General features: G+C 46.7%; 1 protein-coding gene across 1 annotated transcript in view; it reads right to left on the bottom strand.

Moving 5' to 3' along the window:
• Window positions 1-24,719, bottom strand: part of LOC123756890 (nuclear speckle splicing regulatory protein 1) — a 142,557-nt gene extending 117,838 nt beyond the window's left edge. The window contains exon 1 of the mRNA XM_069320451.1: window positions 24,559-24,719. Coding sequence (XP_069176552.1) covers window positions 24,559-24,581 — 23 coding nt within the window. The 5' untranslated portion in view covers window positions 24,582-24,719. The remainder of the gene's footprint in view (window positions 1-24,558) is intronic.
• Window positions 24,720-25,041: the final 322 nt, after the last annotated feature.

Here is a 25,041-nt window from a genome sequence, read left to right as displayed (position 1 = left end):
AACAGGAGAGGACAAAAAGGTGAAGAACGCCTAAGAGCCAGAGCCCAAGCAGATTCCACGGAGGAACCCAGCACCGCCTGCCGACACGCGAGACGGGAAGCATAGAACAGGGAAACCGCATCCCGCAAAATCGGCGTGAACAGCTTCAACAAGGCAGCCGACGAACGCGCAGCCGAGGACAAGGTGCCGGACCCCGGGACGGACCCAAGCGACCCCACATCCTCCACGAGCCAATCCGAAGACAGCTCCAGGAGGGAAAAGAACCGCAAGGCCGAACACAAAAGGCCCCGAGCGCGCAAGTCCTCCGCCAAAGGACAAGCGCCGCCAAAAGGGAGGGAACCTGCACATGGAGCTGAATAACGCCCACATCGCGGGGAAGGGCAGGGGCAAACAAGCACTCATTCAGGTACTCAAGATCACCCCCCAGGAAAACCTGAAGCACCGTGGAAGCTTCCCGCCACTCCAGCGTGCGGGAACGACAGAAGGAATGCCAGGAATCCAGACCAAACAAGGGGCAGTCTGCTAGCCAGGACGACTCCGGAACCTCGTAACGGAGCCAGAAAGGGAACGAAGTCCCAAACCTGAACGTGGACGGATCCATTTCCGAGGCATAATCCGGGTCACGCAGGAGGTAAGCTGCAAAGGCCGCTCGCACCACACCAGGCTGGATGCGATACGCCTAAAACCTCCGGAAGGACGGAACCGACGTACCCGGGGGAACACGGAACCGTACCCGGGGAGGGGCCGATACCAAATCCAACTCGTACGCAGAGGGGGGGAAAGAAAACCCCACTCCTTGTAACAATAAGCCCCGCTCAGTGGGAAGAAAAACCCAGGCGGGGTCCAGCGGGGCCCAAGGCCCCCAAGTCAGCCCCTCCCCAGCCTCGAGGTCCGTCACCACAGGACCCGAGGCCGAGTCCTCTCCCCAAGCCCCGACCCCACAAGACAAGGACGGAGCAGCCGGAAAAGCTGGAGGAAGGGGGGCCCACTGGTCAGACCCTGAAGCTTCGGCCGGGAGACAAGACTCGAATGCCTCTGCCGCCCCCCCGGAAGGGGCAACCCCCGAAGCTGCCCGAGTCTCGAGATCAAGTAACCCCTGCTCCGACCCCGAAACCCTCAGACGCTTCGGGGCCGGAAGCAGGGGCGGGGGACCAGAACGAACAGAAGGGGAAGGACGAGGAGGTGCGGACTGAACCAGGATCGAAGCGACCCCCACCCCCAAGTCCGGGTCTCGAAAAGGAAAGCGGGGCAGCCCCGGGGCATCCGGGGAAGCAACCAACCGAGCGCGTTGCAACAGACGAAACCTAGAATGCAACGCCCGTGCCGCCTGTACCCGAATAGAATCATCAGAGGATTGGGTAAATTGAGTCACAAGCAAGCAGCAACACTCACAGGACTCAGGGTCGAAAGTATCACCGACCCAACAGGCAGCGTGGCAGAGGCAAAAACAATGAGGGTCACCCTGAGACAAGGGGACCGAGCAACCCTCAAACTCGCACACAGCGAGTGGGGACTCCGGGGTCACATCCATCGGACCCACGCGCCCCCTAGGGGATTCCCAGGGTCCTGAGCGTTTACTTTAAGAGGACTCGCGCTCAGGTAGTCCCAGGCAGGGTGCCGCAAACCGGCGCCCAAAACTACCAAGCAAACTTCTAAAGCTGAACCCCAGGGACGTGTACACTCACCGGGACCTAGCAGGGGGCGCCACCGAGGAGAACAGTGGAAGGGCAAACAAACTGAATAAAATGACAGAACCCCCCACCAGGCAAAAACAAAAAGAAAAACAAAACCCCGCAAAAGGACAGCGAACCCCAAGGAACAGAGCCGGCCGCGATGTCGGGAAATACAAGCTGAGCAGCACCCTGCGCCCCTACCAGTGCAAACTGCCTCTTACCTGCCGGTAACAAGGGAGAACAGAACACCCAAGAGCCCAACAGGCGGCCGAAAAACCGAAAGGTAAAACGGACCAGCAGAGGCAGACCCCGAGGAGCCTGTGGAAGGTGGCCCCAAGCCCCAAGGGCAGTACTTACAGGGCACCTAGGGAAGGCAGCCCTAGGTGCATGCAGCCCGAGTACTGAAGATAACTCCTGGCTCTCGCACCCACAAAACTAACACCACACGCAAAGCACAGTGCAGTAGCGACACCGGAGCCAGAGCACACGACCATCGCCTATAGCATCAGCCTCAAGAACTGAGGTGTGGGTAGCCGGCGCGGGGGGTCTGGGGCTCCCCCTTCCCCCTCCCGGGGAGGGGGGAGCTGCGCAGACAGCGGCGCGGCAGTGTGTGACGTCACACTAGTTTGCTTGTTTTCGGTTGGGGAGTTCTATCCACTAGTTCGGTTTTAGGTAGCAATTTTAACCAGAATAGGGGTTTGTTTTGGGGCGCTTACCTTTCTGGGTGCCTGTTCCAGTCGATGGCAGACATAGAATGCTTCCAACTACACGGGGGCTTCTATAGGCCATTGCTCCCCTTGCCTCTCTGAGGGGGCCCGGTTCTGGCCGTGGTCCCCGGTAGGCCTAAGAACTCCATACACATGACTGATGCCAAAGTCTGACATTAGCATATCAGCCTGGGATAGCTCCGGGGAGCCGACGGGGCTCCCCCCAGAAAAGTAGGAAGAGAGGGGGCCCACTGGTCAGACTCCGGAGCTACGGCTGGAGGAACAGACTCGAATGCCTCAGTCGCCACCCCGGAAGGGGCAACCCCCGAAACTGCCCAAGTCTCAGAAACCCTCAGGTCCAAGTCTCAAGTCCTCAGATGCTTAGGAGCCAGAAGCAGGGAGGGGGGAACAGAATGAACCACAGCAGGGAAAGAACGAGGGGGCGCAGACTGAACCAAGGCTGATGCTACCAACACCCCCAAGTCCGGGTCCTTATAAGCAAAGCGGGGCAGCCTTGGGGCATCCGGGGAAGCAATCAACCTAGTACGTTGCAGCAACCTAAACCAAGCCTGCAATGTGCGAGCTGCCTGCATCCGAATAATATCATCAGTAGATTGGGTGAAATGAGTTACAAACAAGCAACAATGTTCACAGGACTCCGGGTCGAAGGTGTCACCAACACAACAGGCAGCATGACGGAGGCAAAAACTATGAGCGTCGCCCTGAGACAAGGGGACAGAGCAACCGTCAAACTCGCACAAGGCGAGAGGGGACCCAGGAGTCGCATTCATCGGACCCTGTGTGACCCCCACTGGGTTTCCCAGGGCCCCTAGACTGGTATAACTAAGGGTAAACCCAGGCAGGGTACTGCAAACCGGCACCCAATGCTAACAAACAAACTACCAATGCTGAACCCCTGGGACATGTCCACTCATGAGGGCAAAGCAGGGGGAAGTACCCCCAAAAACAGAAGATCAAACCCCTAATATAACTGGGGAAAGACACACCAAGGCAGAACCCCCCCCTCCCCCGACCAGGCAAAAAGAAAAAGAAAAACCTCGCAAGAAGACAGCGTACCCAGGAGGAACAGAGCGGCCACAGTTATAGGTGAAAACTAGCTGCGCAGTACCCCGCGCCCCCTACCAGTGCAAAAACTACCACTTACCCCAAGGTAAACAAGGGCGGAAACCCCCCAAAACACTCAGGGCGGTCAATTGCCAAGCAGCAAAAGACCAACAGAAGTAGACCCTAGGTGACTTGTGGAAGATAACCCCCAATACCCAAGGGTGGTACTTACAGGGCACTCAGGGAAGATAACCCTAAGCACATGCAGCCCGGGTACCTGTGAATATTACTCCCGGCTCGCACGCCACCGTAAGAGCAGTACTGGACCCAAGGTACAGCACAACACAGAGTCTGCAGCTGGAGCCACACAACCATGCCACATCACATCAGCCGAAGAACTGATGGGTGGATCGCCTGCGTGGGGGGTATGGGGGCTCCCTCTTCCCCCTCCCGGGCAGAGGGGAGCTGTGCAGACATGTGGCATGGCTCGTGTGATGTCTTGCTTGTTTGCTCGTTTTCATTTGGGGAGTTCTGTCCAGTTTGTCTTTATGATGACATAGAAAACTTTGTTTACCTGCTTGATACCTGCTTGATGGGATTCTGGGAATTCTTCTACTCCCCAAGCCTGCCCAAGGCCAGGCTTGACTTGTGAGAGCTTGGTCCACCAGGCTGTTGCTTGGAGCAGCCCACAGGCCCACTTACCCACCACATCCTGGTTGGTCTGGCACTTCTTTTAGAAAACGATCCAGTTTTCTCTTGAAGGTGTCCACGGTTGTTCCGGCAATATTTCTTAAACTCGCTAGGAGGATGTTGAACAACCATGGACCTCTGACGCTTATAGTGTTCTCTAATTGTGCCTATGGTACCCCTGCTCTTCACTGGTTCTATTCTGCATTTTCTTCAATATCATTCACTTCATTATGTTGTTATTTTACTGTGTAGATTTGGTACCTGGCCCTCCAGTATTTTTCACATGTATATTATTTTATAACTTTCTTGTCTCCTTTCTAGTGAGAGCATTTGGAGAGCTTCGAGACGATTCCAATAATTCAGGTGCTTTATACAGTTTATGCATGCCATATACAGTATGTTCTCTGTATTCCCTCTATTAAGTGCTCTCTCCTGCTCTGAAAGGGGAAGCGAGTACTGAGCAGTACTCAAGACAGGCCAGCCCATGTGATTTGTAGAACAATACTATTATCCTATGGAGTTGATTTAACTTCCAAACAAGTTTTTTAAATAAATATTAAATGTTGTGTGGTTATTTATGCTAGATATTAGCATAAATTCAAATTCTACTTGTTACTATCACTAATTAAATTTGTGACAATTTGAGCAGAGAAGTGCAACGACTGGATCACAGTGTACAGGAGGCCGAAATGCCAGCAAACACTTCAGGCGACAATATATCATCGATAAGTCGCTCCACAACATTGTCGCTTGGACCTTTGACTTCCTATGGCGTCACCTGCCACATATTTACTTCTAATTTCATTTTGAAATTAGATTATTTCAGAGTAAAAATAGGTTTGATTATGATCTGCATTCAGCATATGCAGTATTATTATTGTGAGTAAATACTATATTATAGTACAATGGGACCTCGACTTACGATGCTAATCCGTTCCCAGAGACAGATCGTAAGTCGAAATATCGTAAGTCAAAGCGATTTTTCCCATAAGAAATAAAGGGATTTGAATTAATCCGTTCCCTACCCTCGAAAATATTAACATACAAATACATTTTATACTGAATACAATGTTTTTTTCTAACTACAATACAGTACCAAAGTTTCACTTACCTTTATGGAGGGCTCTTGATGGCGTATGGAAGATGGTGATGAGGGGAGAGGAGGAGAGTTGTTACTGTTTGGATGGGGAGTCCCCCTTCCATTATCACATCAGGCAGTGATGTTTTCTCTGGGGTACTCTCTCTCCTACGGTTTGCCTGAATACCACTAGGACCTGGTTGTCGTTCAGTGCTTGTTTGTCTCACTACAAATTTGTCAAGATACATTTGTTTTTCCCTTCTTTTTAACATTAGTCGGTAATGATGCATCACAGTGTCATTGAATAGGTTAAGGCAACGACCTACTGCAGCTTGATTTGGGCGAGTAGTTTCAGCAAAGGTTTGCAATTCTTCCCATATTGCACACATTTTCTTAATTTTTGAGGAAGAAACATTCTCTACTGGCACATCCTCCCCTGAAGAAATTTCCTCAGCTGTCAAATCGCCACTCGCATTACCACACAACACAAGAGTAAACCGATCTTTCATAGGCTTGAGTCCAGGCAATGACTTCTCCTCCGGTATCCTTGGTAATGTATGTTTTCTTTGGCAATCTTTTCCAGAATAGCCCTGTCTCATCACAATTAAACACTTGTTGTAGGTATGCCTCACTCTGCACGAAATCTTTAAATTCGCCAATGAATCTTTCAGCCGCTGGTTTGTCTGCGCTGGCAGCCTCCCCATGCCTCACAACACTATGAATTCCACTTCTTTTTCTAAATTTCTCAAACCATCCCCTGCTCGCCTTAAACTCTTTCACTTCTGCATCACTCGTTCCAGGGGTTTTCTTTAAAAGGTCTTCATGCAATTTTCTTGCCTTTTCACAAATGATGGCCTCCGAAACGCAATCACCCGCTAACTCCTTGTTGTGTATCAAAATTAATAATAACTGTTCAACATCCTCAAGTGTTTGTGTTCTTATGTTTCGTGATTAGTGATACGCCTTTTGCCACTTTAGCACTCATAATGTCCTTTTTCTTAGCCAGTATGGTGGATATCGTTGACTGAGATTTGTTGTACTGCCTAGCCAGTTCACCTACCCGCACACCATCTTCATATTTACGAATGATCTCTTGTTTCTGCTCTATGGTCATTCTTACATGGGATCTCATATGTTGAGCCTTACCACTGACTTTCCTGGGACTCATGGCGCGATATATAATAATTACTTTAATGTTCAAAATGCAAAAAATCACCACAAAAGCGGAATTTCTTATAGGCGCGATCGTCACTAAGCGGGCAGCTGTAGTAAACTGAGGCAGGTCGACCGCGTGATCGGAAACCACGCGCTCAGTCGACCCGAACGTGTACCAACAAATATCGGATGTCGAGTCGCATTTTTCGATTAAATTTATATCGTAACTCGAAATTATCGTAAGTAGGGGCAATCGTATGTCGAGGTGCCACTGTATTTACATTATATTGAGTTAATATACCATATATTCCATATATCCATATACCATATACAGACTCAGATGCATATTAGCACATCTCTCAGGCAGCAATCCAAACTCTCTTTGCCTTTCACCAGTCAGCATGACAGATGTTATAGCCATCATACACTCACTAAAATCCAAAGCTGTGAACATTAGTGAAATACAATCCATGGTATACAAGAGTGTCTCCCATGCCCTTGCACCACCCATAGCTCTGCTGTTCAACAATCTCTAGAATGTCATATCTTCCCCGATATCCTTAAAAAAAGCAAGAGTAACGCCAGTTCATAAAAGAGGCAATCTGGCAATCAGACATACACAATGATAGACAATATCAAACCCACCCATATTATTAAAAATATTTGAAAAAATTATTTACAAACAGCTCTACACCTGCCTCGTAAAATTCAACATACTCAGCCCCTGTCAGTTTGACTTCCGCTCCCAAAAAGAGTAACAAAGATGCAATTATTGGTCTCCTTGATATAATCTACTCAGCCCTTGAAAAAAGCAGCGTTGAATGTAATGTAATGCCATTTTCTGGGTGAGTCCCGGAGGCTCCCCAGAGCTATCCATGGCTGATATGGATACCCTAACTATTTTGCATCAGTCGATGTGGGTGGAGTTCTAGGCCTACCGGGGACCACAAGCCAGAGCCTGGCCCCCTCAGAGAGGCACAGGGAGCAATGGCCCATAGAAATGCACATGTGATTTGGAGCATTCTATATCTGCCATCGACCGGGACAGGCACCCAGAAAGGTAAGCGCCACAAAACAAACCCCTATTCTGGTTAACAACAAAAATTGACAAACGAGTGGCCAGAACTCCCCCAGGAAAACGAACTAACAAGCATGACGTCACACGAGCCGCGCCGCATGTCTGCGCAGCTCCCTCCTCCCCGGGAGGGGGAAGGGGGAGCCCCAGACCCGCGCACCGGCGATCCCCGCCCCAGTTCTGAGGCTGGATATCAAAACCGCGAAAAAAAAACGCCGACCGGAGGGCAGGAGGGTGCCGGGGAGCCTCCGGGACTCGCTCAGAAAATGGCATTTCAATACATTCAACGCTGGTTCTCTGGGGGGAGCCCCTACGGCTCCCTGGAGCTACTTCACCAAAGACTACCTAAGAAAACAAGGGGACATATCCGGGAGGTGGTCGGTGAACCACTCCTCAACACGAAGTCAAGACAACAACCCAAGGACCCATCCGGAAAGCAGCAGGCACATCATTCGCCAGAAAAAGGGAGAACGGCCGCAGACGAAGAAACCTATGACCACGACCATAGAAGCCAAAAACCACTGTGCCTGAGAAGAGCATGAAGCTCCGCCACACGACCCCCAGAGGCCAATGCCAACATAAAAAGAGAGCCGAGGCAAAGCAAACCTGACCCCAAGGAGCCACAACCACCAAGGAGAAGAAAAACAGGAGAGCACCCTGTCCAAAGACCCAGGATGGCACAGGCAGTGCATAAGCAGGCCGGAGGTGAAACAACGCACGAGACAGCCTGCGAACGGCACAGAAGGAACATCGATACCGAAAGCTAGCAGCAGAAACCAAGGTGCCAGACCCAGGAACGGCCCCAAGCGCCTCTACATCCTCCGCAAGCCAATCCTATGACAGCCCCAGGAGGGAAAAGAAAACGCAGGACCAAAACCAAAATGCCACAAGCGTGCAAGTCCACCGCCACAAGTGCAGCCGACAGGGAAGGAACCCGCATAAGGAGCCGCCTCGCACCAACATCTCGCAGAAGGGCAGGAGCGAAAAGACTCATTAAGAGGAGCAAAATCGCCCCAGGGAAAACGAGTAGCGCTGAGACAGCGCGAAGAAAAGAGATATGCACAAAAGAACAAGAAGGCCAAACACCCAGAAGCTGCTGGGAATAGGACCCACAAGCCCTAGAAAGGACCGGAGGGAAGCTCAACCGAATGATGACAGACGTACCAGAAAACGGGAAGGAGCAAAACCGTCCCAAACCTTCGAGAACAAAAAGAAGCAAACACAAAGGACGAAGGCACAAAAACCCCGTCGCACCCGAGACCAAAAGTCATGCAGAAGCCCCAAGAAGAGGGGGACATGACGGAGAAGGCCCATCCCGGAAAAAAGGGGCGAAGACCGTAGAAAAGCACCCACCGACAGGACGGAAACAACGGGCACAATGGACAAGGAAACCGAGCCCAGGGAGGGGCCGACGCCCACAAAGCACGTGCGGAGAGGGGGAACGGAAAAAACCCACACCACCAAACCGCAAGCCCCGCCCAGAGAGGTAAAAATACCCCGGCGGGGCCTGAGGCCCCTCACGTTAGCCTCACCCCAGCCACGGGAACCCACCCTGCAGGCCCCGGGGCAGAGCTGTTCCCTCAAAGCCCCAGCGTCAAGAAAAACCCAGGGGCAGCCGGGAAAACACTAAGGAAGGGAGCCCACTAGGCTCTGGAACTTGAACCGAAACCGGAGGATAGGCGAGAGGTGAGACGAAGACCCCAAGCTCATCCCCAGCCAGCACGAGACGAGGACAAGACAGAGAATCCAAGGAACATGGAAAAACCAGGCCCGGCACAGCAAGACCGGCAAGGAAAAAGGGCCCCAGAGGGAGCACGGAAGGGCCGAACATAATGCCACAACCAACCCCGACACGCAGCTGCAGCACCAAAACCGCAGCAAAACGTCACCACACTCCCCGAGGAAGCGACAGAGAAGATAGATAAATCGTACACGAGTGGCACACAAGGGGACACAGGCGGAAACCGAGCATCCAACCGAGCCACAGGGACGGTAGAAGAAACGTGTGCAGTGTAACAGGCAATCGAAGGAACACATTAGGTAGCCCAACTTGGGCTGACCCCATACACAGGCCCAAGAGCAGAGACAAGAGCGCCCATGAAGCACAGAATCCGCTCGATAGACAAACGACAGGGGAGAGGCGGAACCAAAGAGCCAGAACCCAATCCTGCAAGCACAAGGAGGCGAGCACAAAACACCCATGACACAGGAAAACGTACCACCGAACAGGCACCCTCACCGTTGCACTGCGGAACAAGGTGGAGGCGGGGCCCCGAACCCAAGCAAGGTTAGACAAGCATAGGAGAGGGGCAGGAGGAGTACAGGCAGGAGCCGCCTCGGAAGGGCCAAGAGGCCACCTGCAGACACCTGTGAACCGAGGAAGGATTCAGGTGGAGAGAACAAGAGCTGCCCAGTATGGGCTAATAGCCCTGCAGTAGGCACCTCGGGTGATATGGTCCACGTTCTCAAGTACGTAAGTACACCCATTCCTACTTCCAAAACAAAAACAGCGTCAGGACGAAGGAGACGCCAAACCGCACCAACTCACCTGCAGAACATAGGTGCTGAAGGGCCATGACGCAAGCTTCCGAGTCCGTAGCCGCCGGAGGCGGCCAGGGTGTCCATGCTGGAGAGGAGGGGAGCGGCGAAGGAGGCTCCCCACACTAGAACGCAGGGAAAACCTTGTGACATCCTCACAGTGGCACCCCAGAACACCCCTAAAGCAACGGGGCACGGATTGGATTAAGAAAAGAGCGAGAGGCGAAGCCCCCCCCCCCCCTCCCCCAGAGAGAAAATGGATGCAGAACACAAGTGCACACCGCCCGGAACCAAAACAAACTCCCACTGCGCAGGACACGAAAGAAAAGTAGCCCAACAAGGCGAGAAGTAGCCCAACCGGCTACAAGGAGCCCAATAAGGCGAGAAGTAGCCGAACCGGCGACAGTAGCCCAAACTGCTACAAGGAGCCCAAAACGGCTACAAAGGAGCCCAAAACGGCTACAAAGGAGCCCAAAACGGCTACAAAGGAGCCCAAAACGGCTACAAAGGAGCCCAAAACGGCTACAAAGGAGCCCAAAACGGCTACAAAGGAGCCCAAAACGGCTACAAAGGAGCCCAAAACGGCTACAAAGGAGCCCAAACGGCTACAAAGGAGCCCAAACGGCTACAAAGGAGCCCAAACGGCTACAAAGGAGCCCAAACGGCTACAAAGGAGCCCAAACGGCTACAAAGGAGCCCAAACGGCTACAAAGGAGCCCAAACGGCTACAAAGGAGCCCAAACGGCTACAAAGGAGCCCAAACGGCTACAAAGGAGCCCAAACGGCTACAAAGGAGCCCAAACGGCTACAAAGGAGCCCAAACGGCTACAAAGGAGCCCAAACGGCTACAAAGGAGCCCAAACGGCTACAAAGGAGCCCAAACGGCTACAAAGGAGCCCAAACAGCTACAAAGGAGCCCAACCTGGCCAGAACAGAAGGAACCAGTATGGAGGCAAACTCCGGGACACGCAGGAGGTAAGCCGCAAAAGCCAACCGCACCGCAGGCGAAGAGATGCGGTTAGCCAGAAACCTCCGGAAGACGGAACCGAAGAAATCACAGGGACACGGAACCAAACCCAGGGAGGAGCAGAACCCAAGCCCAAATCGTACGCAGAGGGGGGAAAGAAAACCCCACTCCTCGCAACAGTAAGCCCCGCTCAGAAGGACGGAAATCCAGGCGGGGCGCAATGGAGCCCAAGGCCCCCAAGGCCGCTCCTCCCCAACCCCAGGAGCCTCTACAACAGGCCCCAGGGCCAAGTCGACCTCCAAAGCCCCGGCCCCACAAGAAAAAGCCGGGGCAGCCGAGAGAGCTGGAAGAGAAGGGGCCCACTGGTCAGACCCCGGAGCATCGACTGGAGGAATAGACTTGAATGCCTCCGCAGCTACCCCGGACGGGGCAACCCCCGAAACTGCCCAAGTCTCAGAACCTCTAACCCCGCCCCGACCCCGAAGCCTGCAGATGCGTAGGGGCCGGAAGCAGGAGGGGGAAAAACAAGGGGGGCGTGGAAGAACCAAGGCCGAAGTGACCAAAACCCCCAAGTCTGGGTCCCTACACAAGCGGGGCAGCATCGGGGCGTCCGGGGAAGCGACAAACCTGAGCGCGTTGCAACATCCTACCCTGCAACATGCGAGCTGCCTGCACCCACGGGAATTTATCAGCAGACTGGGTGAATGGAGTCACGAACAAGCAACCAAGCTCACAGGACTCAGGGTTGAATGTGTCACCGACCCAAAAGGCAGCATGACGGAGGCAAAAACAAGTAGAGTCACCCTGAGACAAAGGGACAGAGCAACCCTCAACTCGCACAAAGCGAGAGGGGACGCAAGGGTCTCCACTATCGGACCCGAGAGCCCCCGGGGGGATTCCCAGGGCTCCTAGACTGGGTCTGCTAAGGGTTATCCCAGGCAGGGCACTGCTAACCGGCGCCCCAAACTACCAAGCAAACTGCTAAAGCTGAACCCACGGGACGTGTCCACCCGTGAGGGCGAAGCAGGGGGTGCCACCACACAAACGAACCTAATATAAGGGGGGGGGGGGAACAAGGTAGACCCCCCTGCCAGGCAAAAACAAATATAAAAGAAAACCACACAAGTGGACAACGTACCCAGAGGGAACAGAGCCGGCCGCTGTCATAGGTGAAAACTAGCTATGCAATACCCTGCGCCCCACCAGTGCTATAACTACCACTTACCCCAAGGTAAACAAGGGAGTAAAACCCCCAAACACTCGGGGCGGCCAAACACCAAGCAGCGAAAAGCTAACAGAGGTAGACCCAAGGTGACTTGTGGAAGGCAACCCCAAGCCCCAAGGGCGGTACTTACAGGGCACTCAGGGAAGGTGACCCTAAGCACATGCAGCCTGAGTACCTGAGAATACTACTCCCAGCTCACACGACCACCGTAAGAGCAGCACTGCAAACAAGTCAAAGCACTGAGACAAGACTGGAGCTGGAGCCACACGACCGTGCATTATCCCATCAGCCGAGGAACTGGAGCGGGGATCACCGGCGCGGGGGTCTGGGGCTCCCCCTTCCCCCTCCTGGGGAGGGGGGAGCTGCGCAGACATGCGGCGCGGCTCGTGTGACGTCATGCTTGTTAGTTCGTTTTCCTGGGGGAGTTCTGTCCACTCGTTTGTCGATTTTTGTGGTTAACCAGAATAGGGGTTTGTTTTGCGGTGCTTACATTTCTGGGTGCCTCTCTCGGTCAATGGCAGATATAGAATGCTCCAAATCACATGTGCATTTCTATGGGCCATTGCTCCCCGTGCCTCTCTGAGGGGGCCAGGTTCTGGCTCGTGGTCCCCGGTAGGCCTAGAACTCCACCCACATCGACTGATGCAAAATACTTAGGGTATCCATATCAGCCATGGATAGCTCCGGGGAGCCGTAGGGGCTCCCCCCAGAAAATTAGTTTCCGATAGGACTCTTCATTGACCTGAGAAAGGCCTTTGATACTGTTAACTATAACTACCTCTTACCTAAACTCCACCATTATGGAATCCGAGGCCTTGCTCTGAACTATATCCAATCTTATCTTAGTGACAGACACCAATATGTAGCCATCAGTGACATAACCTCTCCCATTCTACAATTAACCATAGGAGTGCCACAGGGCAGCATCCTTGGATCTCTCCTATTTCTTATTTACATCAATGATCTGCCTGATGTCTCTACCATTCCTAAACCTATATTGTTTGCTGATGATACTACCCTCATCTACTCAGATCCCAACCCACACACATTAAATAATGTTGTGAATAAAGAATGAAAAAAGTCCACTTACGGATGTCAACCAACAAACTCACACTAAACATAGAAAAGATCTGCTACATCTTATTTGGAAGCAAATCAACAAATACAATTCAACTTCAGATAGACAATGTTAACATCAGTAATAAAAATGATGGAAAGTTTCTTGGCCTATACTTAAGACAAGACACTCAACTTCAGCACCCACATACAACACATAACTAAGAGTCTCTAAAACAGTTGGAATAATCTCTAAAATCAGATATTATGTACCTAATTCTGCTCTCCTCTCACTATATTATGCACTAATCTATCCCTATCTTAATTATGGTATCTGTGCATGGGGTTCAACCACTGCAAACAACCTCAAGTCCATTATCACCCAGCAAAAATCTGCTATCAGAACAATAACAAACTCTGCTTTCAGACAACACTCAGCCCCCCCTGTTTAAATCCCTAAACATGCTAAACATAACCTCACTCCAAATTCTCATGTGGGTCATTCCATGTGAATTCACCAAAGGCCTCCCACTCGATCCTTTCTAAATCTAATGAAATTTTGTAATAAAGTAGCCCTAGACCCCAAATGAAATTGGCAAAATATTAGAGCTCAATCTGCTTTGGTTCTTAAATAAAAAGATCCATGTTCAATGGGCTCTCATCCCGTTAATGCGTACATATCGTAAAAAGGGCCAACTTTGACCCCTTTATCAAATCACGTCTAGTGCCCAGAGATGTGTTAAATTTGGCATACCAGGACAACTTTTGGTGCGGAATATAGCAGCGTAATAAAAAAAAGTAGCTTGGGTAGCCATTCAGCTACCAATCTATGCTAAAATCACTGCCAAATTTTGTCGTGAGAAATTTGGACCCCAATTTGGAGACCACTTACTCATCACCAAAAAAGGTCTAAACGCCATGATCATTTGCAATGATGTATAACAAACACAATATTAGCAGTGATGCAATAGCAACTCTGTTGTATCCATATATCCAGAGGTGCCCCACTTGAAAGTTGGCCCAAAAATATTTATGTACAAAACTAGCCAACTTTCAAGGCAAAATATCTCAATATGCATCATTCCCAATTTGGTTTTGAATGACACCATTGGATAGAGCAGATTTTTCTGTACAAGAGTAACTTTTATTTAGGTTGGGATCTGAATTCCTAGTTCAGCCAGAGGAATCTGAAAATGACATACCTTGGTGCGATATCAAAAAAATCAAATTATGATTCTCCATCTTCTTTGTTCACTGATCATGACTGCTAGCAAATTGATATCCAACCTGATTGGAAACATTTTAAGCTTCATTGGGTAGAACAGTGGGTAGTGGGATTCAGAATTATTATTAAACAATTAGTGCTATTTTAGGTTCCTGTTCTATATTTATCTTTACATCTTTGTAGTATCGTGTCAGCAGGTCAAACATTGCTGTTTACTTATTTGTGTATTTACTTGCAATAAATACACAAATACTGTAAATAAAAAGCAATATTAATATATTTATGTATTACAGGTCTCACTTGAAATTACTGTATTCAGTTAATTAAATAATTTGATTTGAATTCGATTACAGATACGTCATGAATCAGGATTCCATTGGTTTATTGCCATGTGCTATTGCTAGCCATAAGCGTGGCTCTTCTGAATGTCACTTGACAACCTACACTCCCAACAAAGGCTTGAAGTTTCTAAAACAATATAGTGCAGAAGATCAAAAACTGATAGCAAAGCGAAATGAACTGAACTTGGATGGAGAATCTCAAGTATGCCTCCATCATGCAGCTTTGCTGTTGACAAAATTTGAATTTTTTGCAAAAAACTTGCTGCAATCCCTTCAAGAAGAAATTCCATATAAAGCAAAAAGATTTGTGACCAATCACAGTAGCTACTGCAGAGAAAATGTCAGATATGGTGAAAGTCAGTATTAAGCCTGGCCAAAAGTTGTGCACATCATGCAGAAAGGAATTGGACAGTGAGCAGGTGAGTGAGTCCAGCTCTACTGACTCTGATGGTCCTGCTGATAATATGGAAATCTGTGAAAGTGTAAACACAAGTTTATCAGTATTAGGCATCTCACCTATTAAATATCAACGATGTAGTGCAAGGGATAAGCATGGTTATGCAAAGCGCAAGATTAGCCAAGCACAGGAAATAATTGCAGAGCAGATTGCTGCAATTGGAAATATTGATTGCTAAAACCTGTTGGTACCAAGCTCTAGCCAACAGTGCACAAATTGCTAAGACTTCAATAAACTCATTGAAGAAATTAATTCTTCATGTAGCAAAGCGCCAAGAAAAAATACAAATCCTAACCCTTGTGCCACAAAGCTGGTCTATCTAAAGACAATGGAGCAATTCAAAGTTTCAGAATACTGTACATAGTTCACGAAGCTAGGAAGCTGAAAGAAGACCAGGGAATACTAGCACTTCCTAAGAAAATGCAGGGCAAGTCAGTTCCTGAGGAAGTGAAGGAAAGGATAGCAGAGTTTTTTGAGGGTGAAGAATTTAGTTGAATGTGTCCTGGAAAGAATGGAAAGAAAAAAAAGTCTTGATCAGTGCACAAAGAAGATGGCGAATCATAATTTCATTTTTTTTATATCGCACCAAGGTGTGTCATTTTCAGAGTCCTCTGGCTGAACTAGGAATTCAGATCCCAACCTAAATAAAAGTTACTCTTGTACAGAAAAATCTGCTCTATCCAATGGTGTCATTCAAAACCAAATTGGGAATGATGCATACTGAGATATTTTGCCTTGAAAGTTGGCTAGTTTTGTACATAAATATTTTTGGGCCAACTTTCAAGTGGGGCACCTCTGGATATATGGATACAACAGAGTTGCTATTGCATCAATGCATAATATTGTGCTTGTTATACATCGTTGCAAAAGATCATGGCATTTAGACCTTTTGCTGATGAGTAAGTGGTCTCCAAATTGGGGTCCAAATTTCTTGCGACAAAATTTGGCAGTGATTTTAGCATGGATGGATAACTGAATGGCCACCCATACTGCTTTTTCGATTACACTACGTTATTCTACACCAAAAGTTGTCCTGGTGTGTCAAATTTCACACTCCTACAGGTAATAGAAGTGATTTAACAAAGGGTCAAATTTGGTCATTTTTGTGGTACTTACGCATTAACGGGACGAGACCCATTGAATATGGACCTGTTATTACAGAAACAAAGTAAATTGAGCTCTAATATTTTGCAAAGTGTCATTTGGGGTCTAGGGTTATCTTACTACAAAATTTCATGGCATTTGGAGAGGGTGGAGTGGGTGTTGGAAAGTTTCCAACACTAATACATAATTTCTTGTATTACAATTCATCATTATTGTATTAACCACAGTATCAATTAACCTTACTAACTGTAATACTAACATCAATTAATATTTCTTTATCTGCACGTTAATTGCTGAAATTCTCACAACATCGAGAGGCAGGATTGCGTCAGATATTGCCTATCTTAATTTATTTATTTATATATAAGAAGGTACATTGGGTTTGTAAGAATACATAGCATAGTACAGTATTTACAATCTTGTAAAGCCACTAGTACGCGCAGCGTTTCGGGCAGGTGAAGATCTAGACATATTTATTACCAATATGTTAGAGAATTGAATATGGATCTCTACTTTTATCAGTATTCTGTATAATAATTAATTACTGATAATATAACCCCTAATGATCCAATAACCGAGAGTTATTAACTAAAATTATCACTAAATGACAGTTTTATCTGTTATATACAAACACCATGGAAATACTTCCCATTTCTCATTAATAAGGAAACCGTGCTTAACCCTCAAACCGCGCATATCATATATAAATGATATCAGTGACAAAACCGAAACCGCGCACATCATTTATATATGATTTCATGTCTAGCGCTATAATTTAAACTCCCCGCCTGGGATAGGGGCAGCTATAGTACAGCCACGACCGATAGTTGTCAGATGCCACCTAGAAAAAAAATCCAGGCCAACATTCTTGGGTGTTACAGCGTCAGTATTGAGCAAGCCACCAAGGCTGGCGCACGCAGCACGAGCTCACAGCACCGCTGTTCAGCTTGTGACCACAGCATCGCCTACAAATACCATAATATATATGATACTGCTATTATTTAGCAGTGATAGTATTACTGAAGCCCCCTGACTGTGATAAAACTGACCAGGATTCTGATAATAGCAGGATTGTGGTGATATTTAGCGCTGTGCTCCATGGAGGGAGGCGTAAGGCTGTGCGAGGGAGGGTTGTGGCGTCGTCTTCTGACTGTGTGTGGCCACCATTTATTGACTGCACTCACCATACCAGCTTAGTGGTTCGATATGGTGAACACAAATGTAGATACTTATATATAACGTGTGTATAGAGTGTGATAACAGCGAGAGGAGTAGGTTGGGAGCCGCCATTTTGGTGAGGGAAGAGCGTCGTCTGCATGTCTTGGCATGGTGTTTACTGATGGCCACTATGATCTTTGGGCACCATACCAGCTTATTTGTTCAGGTATGGTGAATAAAACAGGTAGATACTTATATATAATATGTGTATATAGCGTAATAACACCACAAACAATATTGTTGAAGGACAAATATTAGTGCGTCTGGCCTTGAGGGCGGCCGCCGATCAGCTGACTGTGTGAGTAGCTACGTCTTTGTGGCCTTTACTCACCATACAAGCTTAGATGTACAGTTATGGTGAACAAAACATGTAAATACGTATATATATAACGTCTGTGTATAGTGAATAAATACAGAAAGAGTATTGTAGGAGGTGAATGAGGGTGAGTGAGGAGGTGTTGAGGCAGGGAGTGGCAGTGAGTGGCTTGCTGGTGTTTGGCGGTCACTCCTCGTTGCTTTTTGACTCACAAGACCAACTTAGTAGTTCGTTATGGTGTACAAAACATGCAGATACTTATATATAACCTGTGTATAGAGTGTAACAACAGCAAAACTATTTGTTTGTTTTATGAACATAATAATTGAATCACTAATATGCACACCATAATTTTGAGTACAGCGATGATTCACACATTTTATAATATAAATATACCACAATTCACTGTATGGAATAATATTACTGCAAAAAAACTAAGAAAAAATCAATCAGACATTGAAATAATTAGGTAATAATATATTTGTGGCAACTGCCGTCTGACAGCTCGGGCGGAGTAGACCTCCTCTGGCGAAGGCTCTGCCAACGCCCCTTTTTTGCCACACTTCCCTACCCTATTGCGGCTAAAATATGCCACCTACGATTTTTTTGTTATTTTTTCCGTGATCAGGGAACAAAAATGAACACTTCTATAAGACGAAAGAATTTTTTGGAATTTTTTTTTTTGTTGCGCCTGTGGGTGTGAATTCCATTTGGGCCCCTAGCGGTTTGAGGGTTAATCAACACCTTCTAGCGAGAATATCAACAATATTTAAATACCTACAATTGCAACCCTATTCTTTTAACGCATTACGTCAGTAATTACACGGAAAAGAATTCTCCGTGATTACTAAATTCTATTGCGAATGCGAGAGAGGGGGTTGAGGGAGACGCTGGCGGCGAGACGCTGGCGGCGAGACGCTGGCGGCGAGACGCTGGCGGCGAGCCGCCATTCCTCACGTGTCCGACCGGTGATTAGGAGGGGAAGTCGCGTGGTGGTGGTGTGACTGAAGAGTTTTCCAACATTAATTATGTTGCAGCTCCACCAATAGTCACCAATTACCTCCCCACGTGTTCTACAGTGCCGTACCAGTTAATAATGCATCAACAATTGAAGTCACGGCCCGTAATTACGCGTACACTGCAGTGGACGCCAGGGACTGGCAGACGCGATTTCGGCAGACTTTAGTGTTCTGGCACGCTCACGTTAAGTATACTATTCTCGTTTGTTGCATCATTCAAGATCGTGTATTTGTGGGTAGTCTGTCGTTATATAGCAAGAACAACAACACAACGTTAGTTGATTTTCTTCATTTATTTCAATTTCAATGAATATTGAAATAATTCATAACCTAATAAAATGCTACTTAATTTTCCCTGATTGTAGCGTGTAGACGAGGAGTTAACAAGTTGTCTCTCTTCACTCACGATATTCTCTACTGGTTCCTTCTTAGTTGGGATCTTGTGATCACAAGGACAAGTGACGAAACGGAATTACAGAAGTCGTCTTACAGCTAAGACACTCGTTTTCATATAAATTTAGATAAGATTATTAGTAGTTTCTATATAAATTCATATATAGAATATTTACAGTGAATAATTTAATACCAGAATTTATGGCTTGGTGTTTAATGTGTTTTACTCTTATTGTTGCTCAACATTTCATAATCTTTCAATATATTCATTATTTGATATGTCATATCTTTGAATCTATATTTAGTTCAGATTTGCCATGTTACTAACTCCTTAATGAACTAGTGACGAACCACATTGGTTCCTAGATATATATGAACTTCTAGAAATAACCCCCCAATGTTGATATTTGAGGCTTTGACTTTAATTAATTAATAATACAGTCTATTCATTATCTTCAAGTGATTGTTAAGTTAATTATTGTACATAGGCACTGGTTCTAGTGTCAATCTAATAATCACCTTTATTCGTTTTCCATCTTTTCTCAAAAATGGGTGGTCCTTCGATTTATGTTAACACTTTGGCGTACCCCGTGCGCCACCCCTCAACTGAGCGATATGGGACCCAGGGTTTCACGGGAGAGCGCGTAAATTCTGAAAAGTGTATACTCTCTTCAACTTTGTCACCTTAACACTTTCTGCGGCTGAGGACTCCTCCCAGCGTCCTGTTTCGCCTACCCGCTACCGCTAAGTGGACATAAACTTATGTCCTCTTTTAAAATATTTGTATAAAATTCAATTTTTATCCGATTTACTTTGGGTTTGTTTCAAACTGCGCGCCATGAGGCTCTCTTTCTCACCAATAGGCTGCATGGTACAATAAGTTCATGAAAGGTTCACAAACATAACAAAAGTAAAAACATTTCGTGTGTGTTTGACTCTCACTGATATGTTCCAGCGTTGTTTTATATTTGGCGCTATTCTATCTTACGCTTTGTTGATCTTTTTTACCTACGGGCTCATAGAACATTCTATTGCGAACACATTGACACAAAAATGAATGACGTACATAGAATAATAATGTCATGAGAGTGAAATAAGTATAAACTTTCAAAGCGCCGTGCGTCGTCCCGTCACCGATACCGGGTAACAATTTCACCACTTCCCACACTCTTGCGGGCGGGCCGCAATCATTATTCTACGCTTATATTCATATCACCGTGTTGGGAATTTCATTGCGAGTCCATTGATACCAAAATTAACGCTGTAGGACAAGTGTGGAGGTGATAACAATCCCAAGAGTAAAAACATTTTGTTGCTGTTGGGCGCTCACGGCGAGTCATCTTCGTAGTTATTTATTTGGTGCTGGTATCCCTATACGTTTCGTGACTTTTTTTACTGATGTTCTTCTAGAGAATTTTATTGCGAACACGTTGGTACCAAAATGAAATACGTAGCTCGAGAACTAAGGTCAGGAGAGTAAAAAGAGTATACACATTTTTGTTTTTACGCTTACGCGGCAAAACGCCCGGAGCACATACGGTTTTTTTTTTTTTACATTCGCCGGGAGGCTGAAAGTGTTAATTCTCATCCTACGAGATTAAATTTTGTATCATTGTGTTCGCAATAGAATTCTCTACAGCACTAAATGCATATAAACTCCAAAAGCCCGGCTAATTACCCGCAGCAAACAGAGAAAGTGCAAACGCAGGAGCGCGCAAACGCGATAAAATGTTTTCACTATTTTCACTCTGGTCCCCTCAATTTTTGTCCTAGGTCTTTCATTTTGGTCTCAATGGGTTTGCAATAGAATTCTCTAGAGGAACATTAGCATATAAAATAAAAAACCTGGACACGCTCCAACCGCCGACGAGTTGAAGACGGGCCACGCATTAGCCGCAAGTGAGCACTCAGACGCCTTTCAGCTAAACTCCCAATTCCCGCCCTTTTCAAGCCTTTCTTTCGCAATTTTCTTCCTGGAAGGGCCTTGTTCATGATCACTATCCATCGTGGAGTAAGCGTAGATAGTTTCTAAAGCCGCAGCAAGAAATATAGCCACGGAAAATAGCCGAAATGTTCACACGTTTGAGATACGAGGGGAGGCGACATTGGTCACAACAGTGGAGTGAAAACAATGGGCCCACGGCGTGTGCCAAGCCGCCTGAGGGCCACGAGGCTCAACAAAGAAAATGGGAAGACATCGGTGCGCATTTTAAAACCAGTCCCCAAAAAATCAGATAAAAACCCGATTTTTGGCGATTATTTAAAGTGGATGACGCAATGCTGCGTCATCCCTGGCATTACCGACAGTAAACGGATGACGCAATGCTGCGTCATGCCCGGGCAAAAGTGTTAATCATAATAACCAAATAATTTAATGAGTTAAAGCTCCAGATACTCAACAGCGGGAGCCCTAGGTGACTTTTTGGTGATTTGAGATGGAAAGACCCTTGTACCATCTACATTTACAAAACCCTGTTCTTAAATGCATACCATGCTCTGAAACTCTCCCTGGACAGATGTAATAGGACCCATTATCACCACACCAGAAATAAATCTCTCTCTGATATCCCCAGGGTCAAACTTAATCTGTGTAAACACTCTTTGCAAATAAAGGGATCTAGTCTATGGAACTTACTCCGTAATGAATTGAAAAGCTGTCCAACTTTTGCCTCATTCAAAAACAAACAAAAAGTACCTAATTTTATCTTCATAGTTTCCCACCTTGTGGTTTAAACTTGCACTGTATCTAATGCTACCCAACCCCCCAATATTTATGTAACCAAGCCTTACAACTTTACCATTGTGATCATTGCTGTCATATGTGCTATCAATATGCTTTATTGTGCCTATTATTATCTGTCAAATTATCAATCAAGCTATTACTGCTACCAATCAAAGCTATCAATATGCTTTAATATACCTACTACTCTCTCACAATTTTTTCGTACAATATACCTGTTACATTTTATAAATTTTGCTAGAATATACTTAGTTAATATTATCTGTTAGATTAAGGACCTGCCTGAAATGCTGTGTGTACTAGTGACTTTACACAAATGTAAGGTAAGGTAATTATCAAAAGAAGGCACCAAACCGGGAAGGCTATGTAGCACCATCAAAGTGCGAAATAATCAGAGGGCGCTAAATATCACCAAGAATGCCAATACGAGAACAAAAAACGCATAAGGCGAACGATATCAAAAGTATCCGATTCACCTAGAATTCTATTGAGGGACAAGTGACCGCGAGGGACGGTCGGAAAGCAAGACACACGCTCGTCCTGGAAGTCAGGACATTCAACAAGGATATGCACAACTGTAAGAGGGACAACGCAATTCGGACAATAAGGTGCAGGGCGGCGCTCCATTAAGTGACTGTGGGTTAAGCGGGTATGACCAACCCGCAGCCGTGCCAAAGCAGTTTCCCACTGCCGGTTACGGTGGTAGGAGGAAGGCCACGGGGACACACTACGTTTGAGAGTACGCAGCTTGTTACCAACCACAGAGGACCAACAACCTTGCCAACGGGCAAGAATGGAAGAATGAATAACAGGATAAAAGCCGGAATAAGAAATACTTTTATGGGAGATGGGACAAGAACGGATAGCTTCCTTAGCGGCAGCATCCGCACGCTCATTGAAACAAACACCAATATGGCTGGGAACCCAGCAAAACTCTACTGATTTAAATTTACTAGAAATAAGAAACAACCAATGTTGAATCTCGATGACCACTGGATAGACAGGATTAAAGGACCCTAGAGCCATGAGGGCACTACGAGAATCAACTACAACCGCAAAGGAGGAATGAGAATGAGAAAGCAAGAGACGAAGAGCATAGAGAATAGCATAAAGTTCTGCCGTAAAGACGCTAGCCTCCGAAGGAAGGCGACACATATAAGTACGGTCAGGAAAAACAACAGAGTAGCCCACACCGTCCGCAGACTTAGACCCATCAGTGAAGATGGAAATAGAGTGGGAGTGCGAAGAAAAGTGCTCAAGGAAGAGGCTTTTTAGAATAGTAGGAGGGGTAAAGGCTTTAGTAATACAAGTCAAGGACGTACAAAACTTGGGAAGGGGGACTCTCCACGGAGGTAAGGAAGGAACAATACGAGGAGAAACATTAGAAATATGAACGGAAAGAGAATCCTGTAAGTGAGATAACCGGACAGAAAGTGGGAGACAACGAAGAGGAACAGACACCACAGGAGGAGGAAAAGTCAATGCACGACAGAGGCGAGAGGAAGGATGTTGGAAGGACCGCGCAAGATAGCGAAGACAGTAGTGATCACGGCGGTCCTGAAGAGAGAGAAAGCCAGTGTCAACATACAAACTAAGGGCGGGAGTCGAACGAAAGGCACCAGAGCCGAGACACAACCCAGTATGGTACAAAGCATCAAGACGGCGAAGAGTAGAAGGAGAAGCAGAAGAGTATGCAGGGCAACCATAATCGAGTTTAGACAGGATGAACACAAATGTAAACACAATGCTATGTACTCTTACGAACCAAATGTACCTAATTGTATATATATAAATAAATAAATATCATTACTTACATAATGCTAGCAGGCTTTGGGTAACTTTGATTAATACTACGGACCCACTGAGGATGAAATTAGGTACTTTTTGGTCTTACTTTTGATTAAGGCATACGGTGGACAGCTTTTTAAGTCGTTCGGGAGTGAGTTCCATAGACCATAGTTCCTTTTATTTGTATTAGACCAGAGGTCCTTTTATTTGTATAGAGGGGTCCGTCTAATTACCACAAGCGACACAAGCTTCAGAAAGCTTCAGAAAGCTTTCTGGCAATACGTTAGTAATGAATAAATATGATATGTTAGGTTAGGCTGACCTAACCTAAACTAACCTAACCTAACCTAACTTAACCTAACTTAACCAAACCAAACCTAACCAAACCAAACCTAACCAAACCTAACCTAACCTAACCTAACCGACGCTTGGATCGTCGACTTTATTTGGCGTCACCAGCTCTTTATTTTCGTCTAATTTCTTAATAAAAATATACTTTTTCAGATTAAAATTATGTTTTCTCGTGTTGTACAGTCAGCACCAACATTATAATGAGTAAATATATCATATTATTCATTACTAACATAAGCTTTCTGAAGCTTTCTGAAGCTTGTGTAGCTTGTGGTAATTAGACGGACCGGTATAAAGTGTTTGCACTGATTTAGTTTGACTCTAGGGCTTTAGGCTTATACTAAGGCGCCGTAACATAGTGCACAATTCATACGTACTGTTGGCCGTCGCCCACAGACATTCTGTACGTTGTCTGGCTGGCTTGAGAAAGTCTGTTAAGTGTGTTCTGCCAACACAAGTATGGTCCTCAGCTGTCCCCTGCCTCAACGGAGCACCTAGCGGCCTCAGCACAGCTGCTGCGCTCCATGTAAACAAACGTTTTCCCCTCCAGGGGCTACGGCCTCACCGGATTATTTATTTATTTTATTTGTTTATTTTGTTATTTATATACTTCTAGATGTTACTGCTGCTCGGTTTAGACTCGGTTACAAGTATCTCTGTGAATTCTCATTATCTGCTGATGTAGACCTGACCAAATGTAAACTGTGTCAACAAAATTATTCGCACACCCTCCGTCACTATGTGATGGAGTGCGAAAAGATACGTGAATTTAGAGACAATTCTATAACCAATGTTCCAGCGATGTGTAAATATTTCATTCAAAATGATCTGCTACCAGAAATTTTAGCCAAATATCCCGT

This window comes from Procambarus clarkii, unplaced genomic scaffold (assembly GCF_040958095.1).
Source record: "Procambarus clarkii isolate CNS0578487 unplaced genomic scaffold, FALCON_Pclarkii_2.0 HiC_scaffold_136, whole genome shotgun sequence".
Taxonomy (NCBI): Eukaryota; Metazoa; Arthropoda; class Malacostraca; order Decapoda; family Cambaridae; genus Procambarus; species Procambarus clarkii.
The sequence above is the reverse complement of the archived record's forward strand: the minus strand, read 5'-3'. Positions and strand labels throughout refer to the sequence as shown.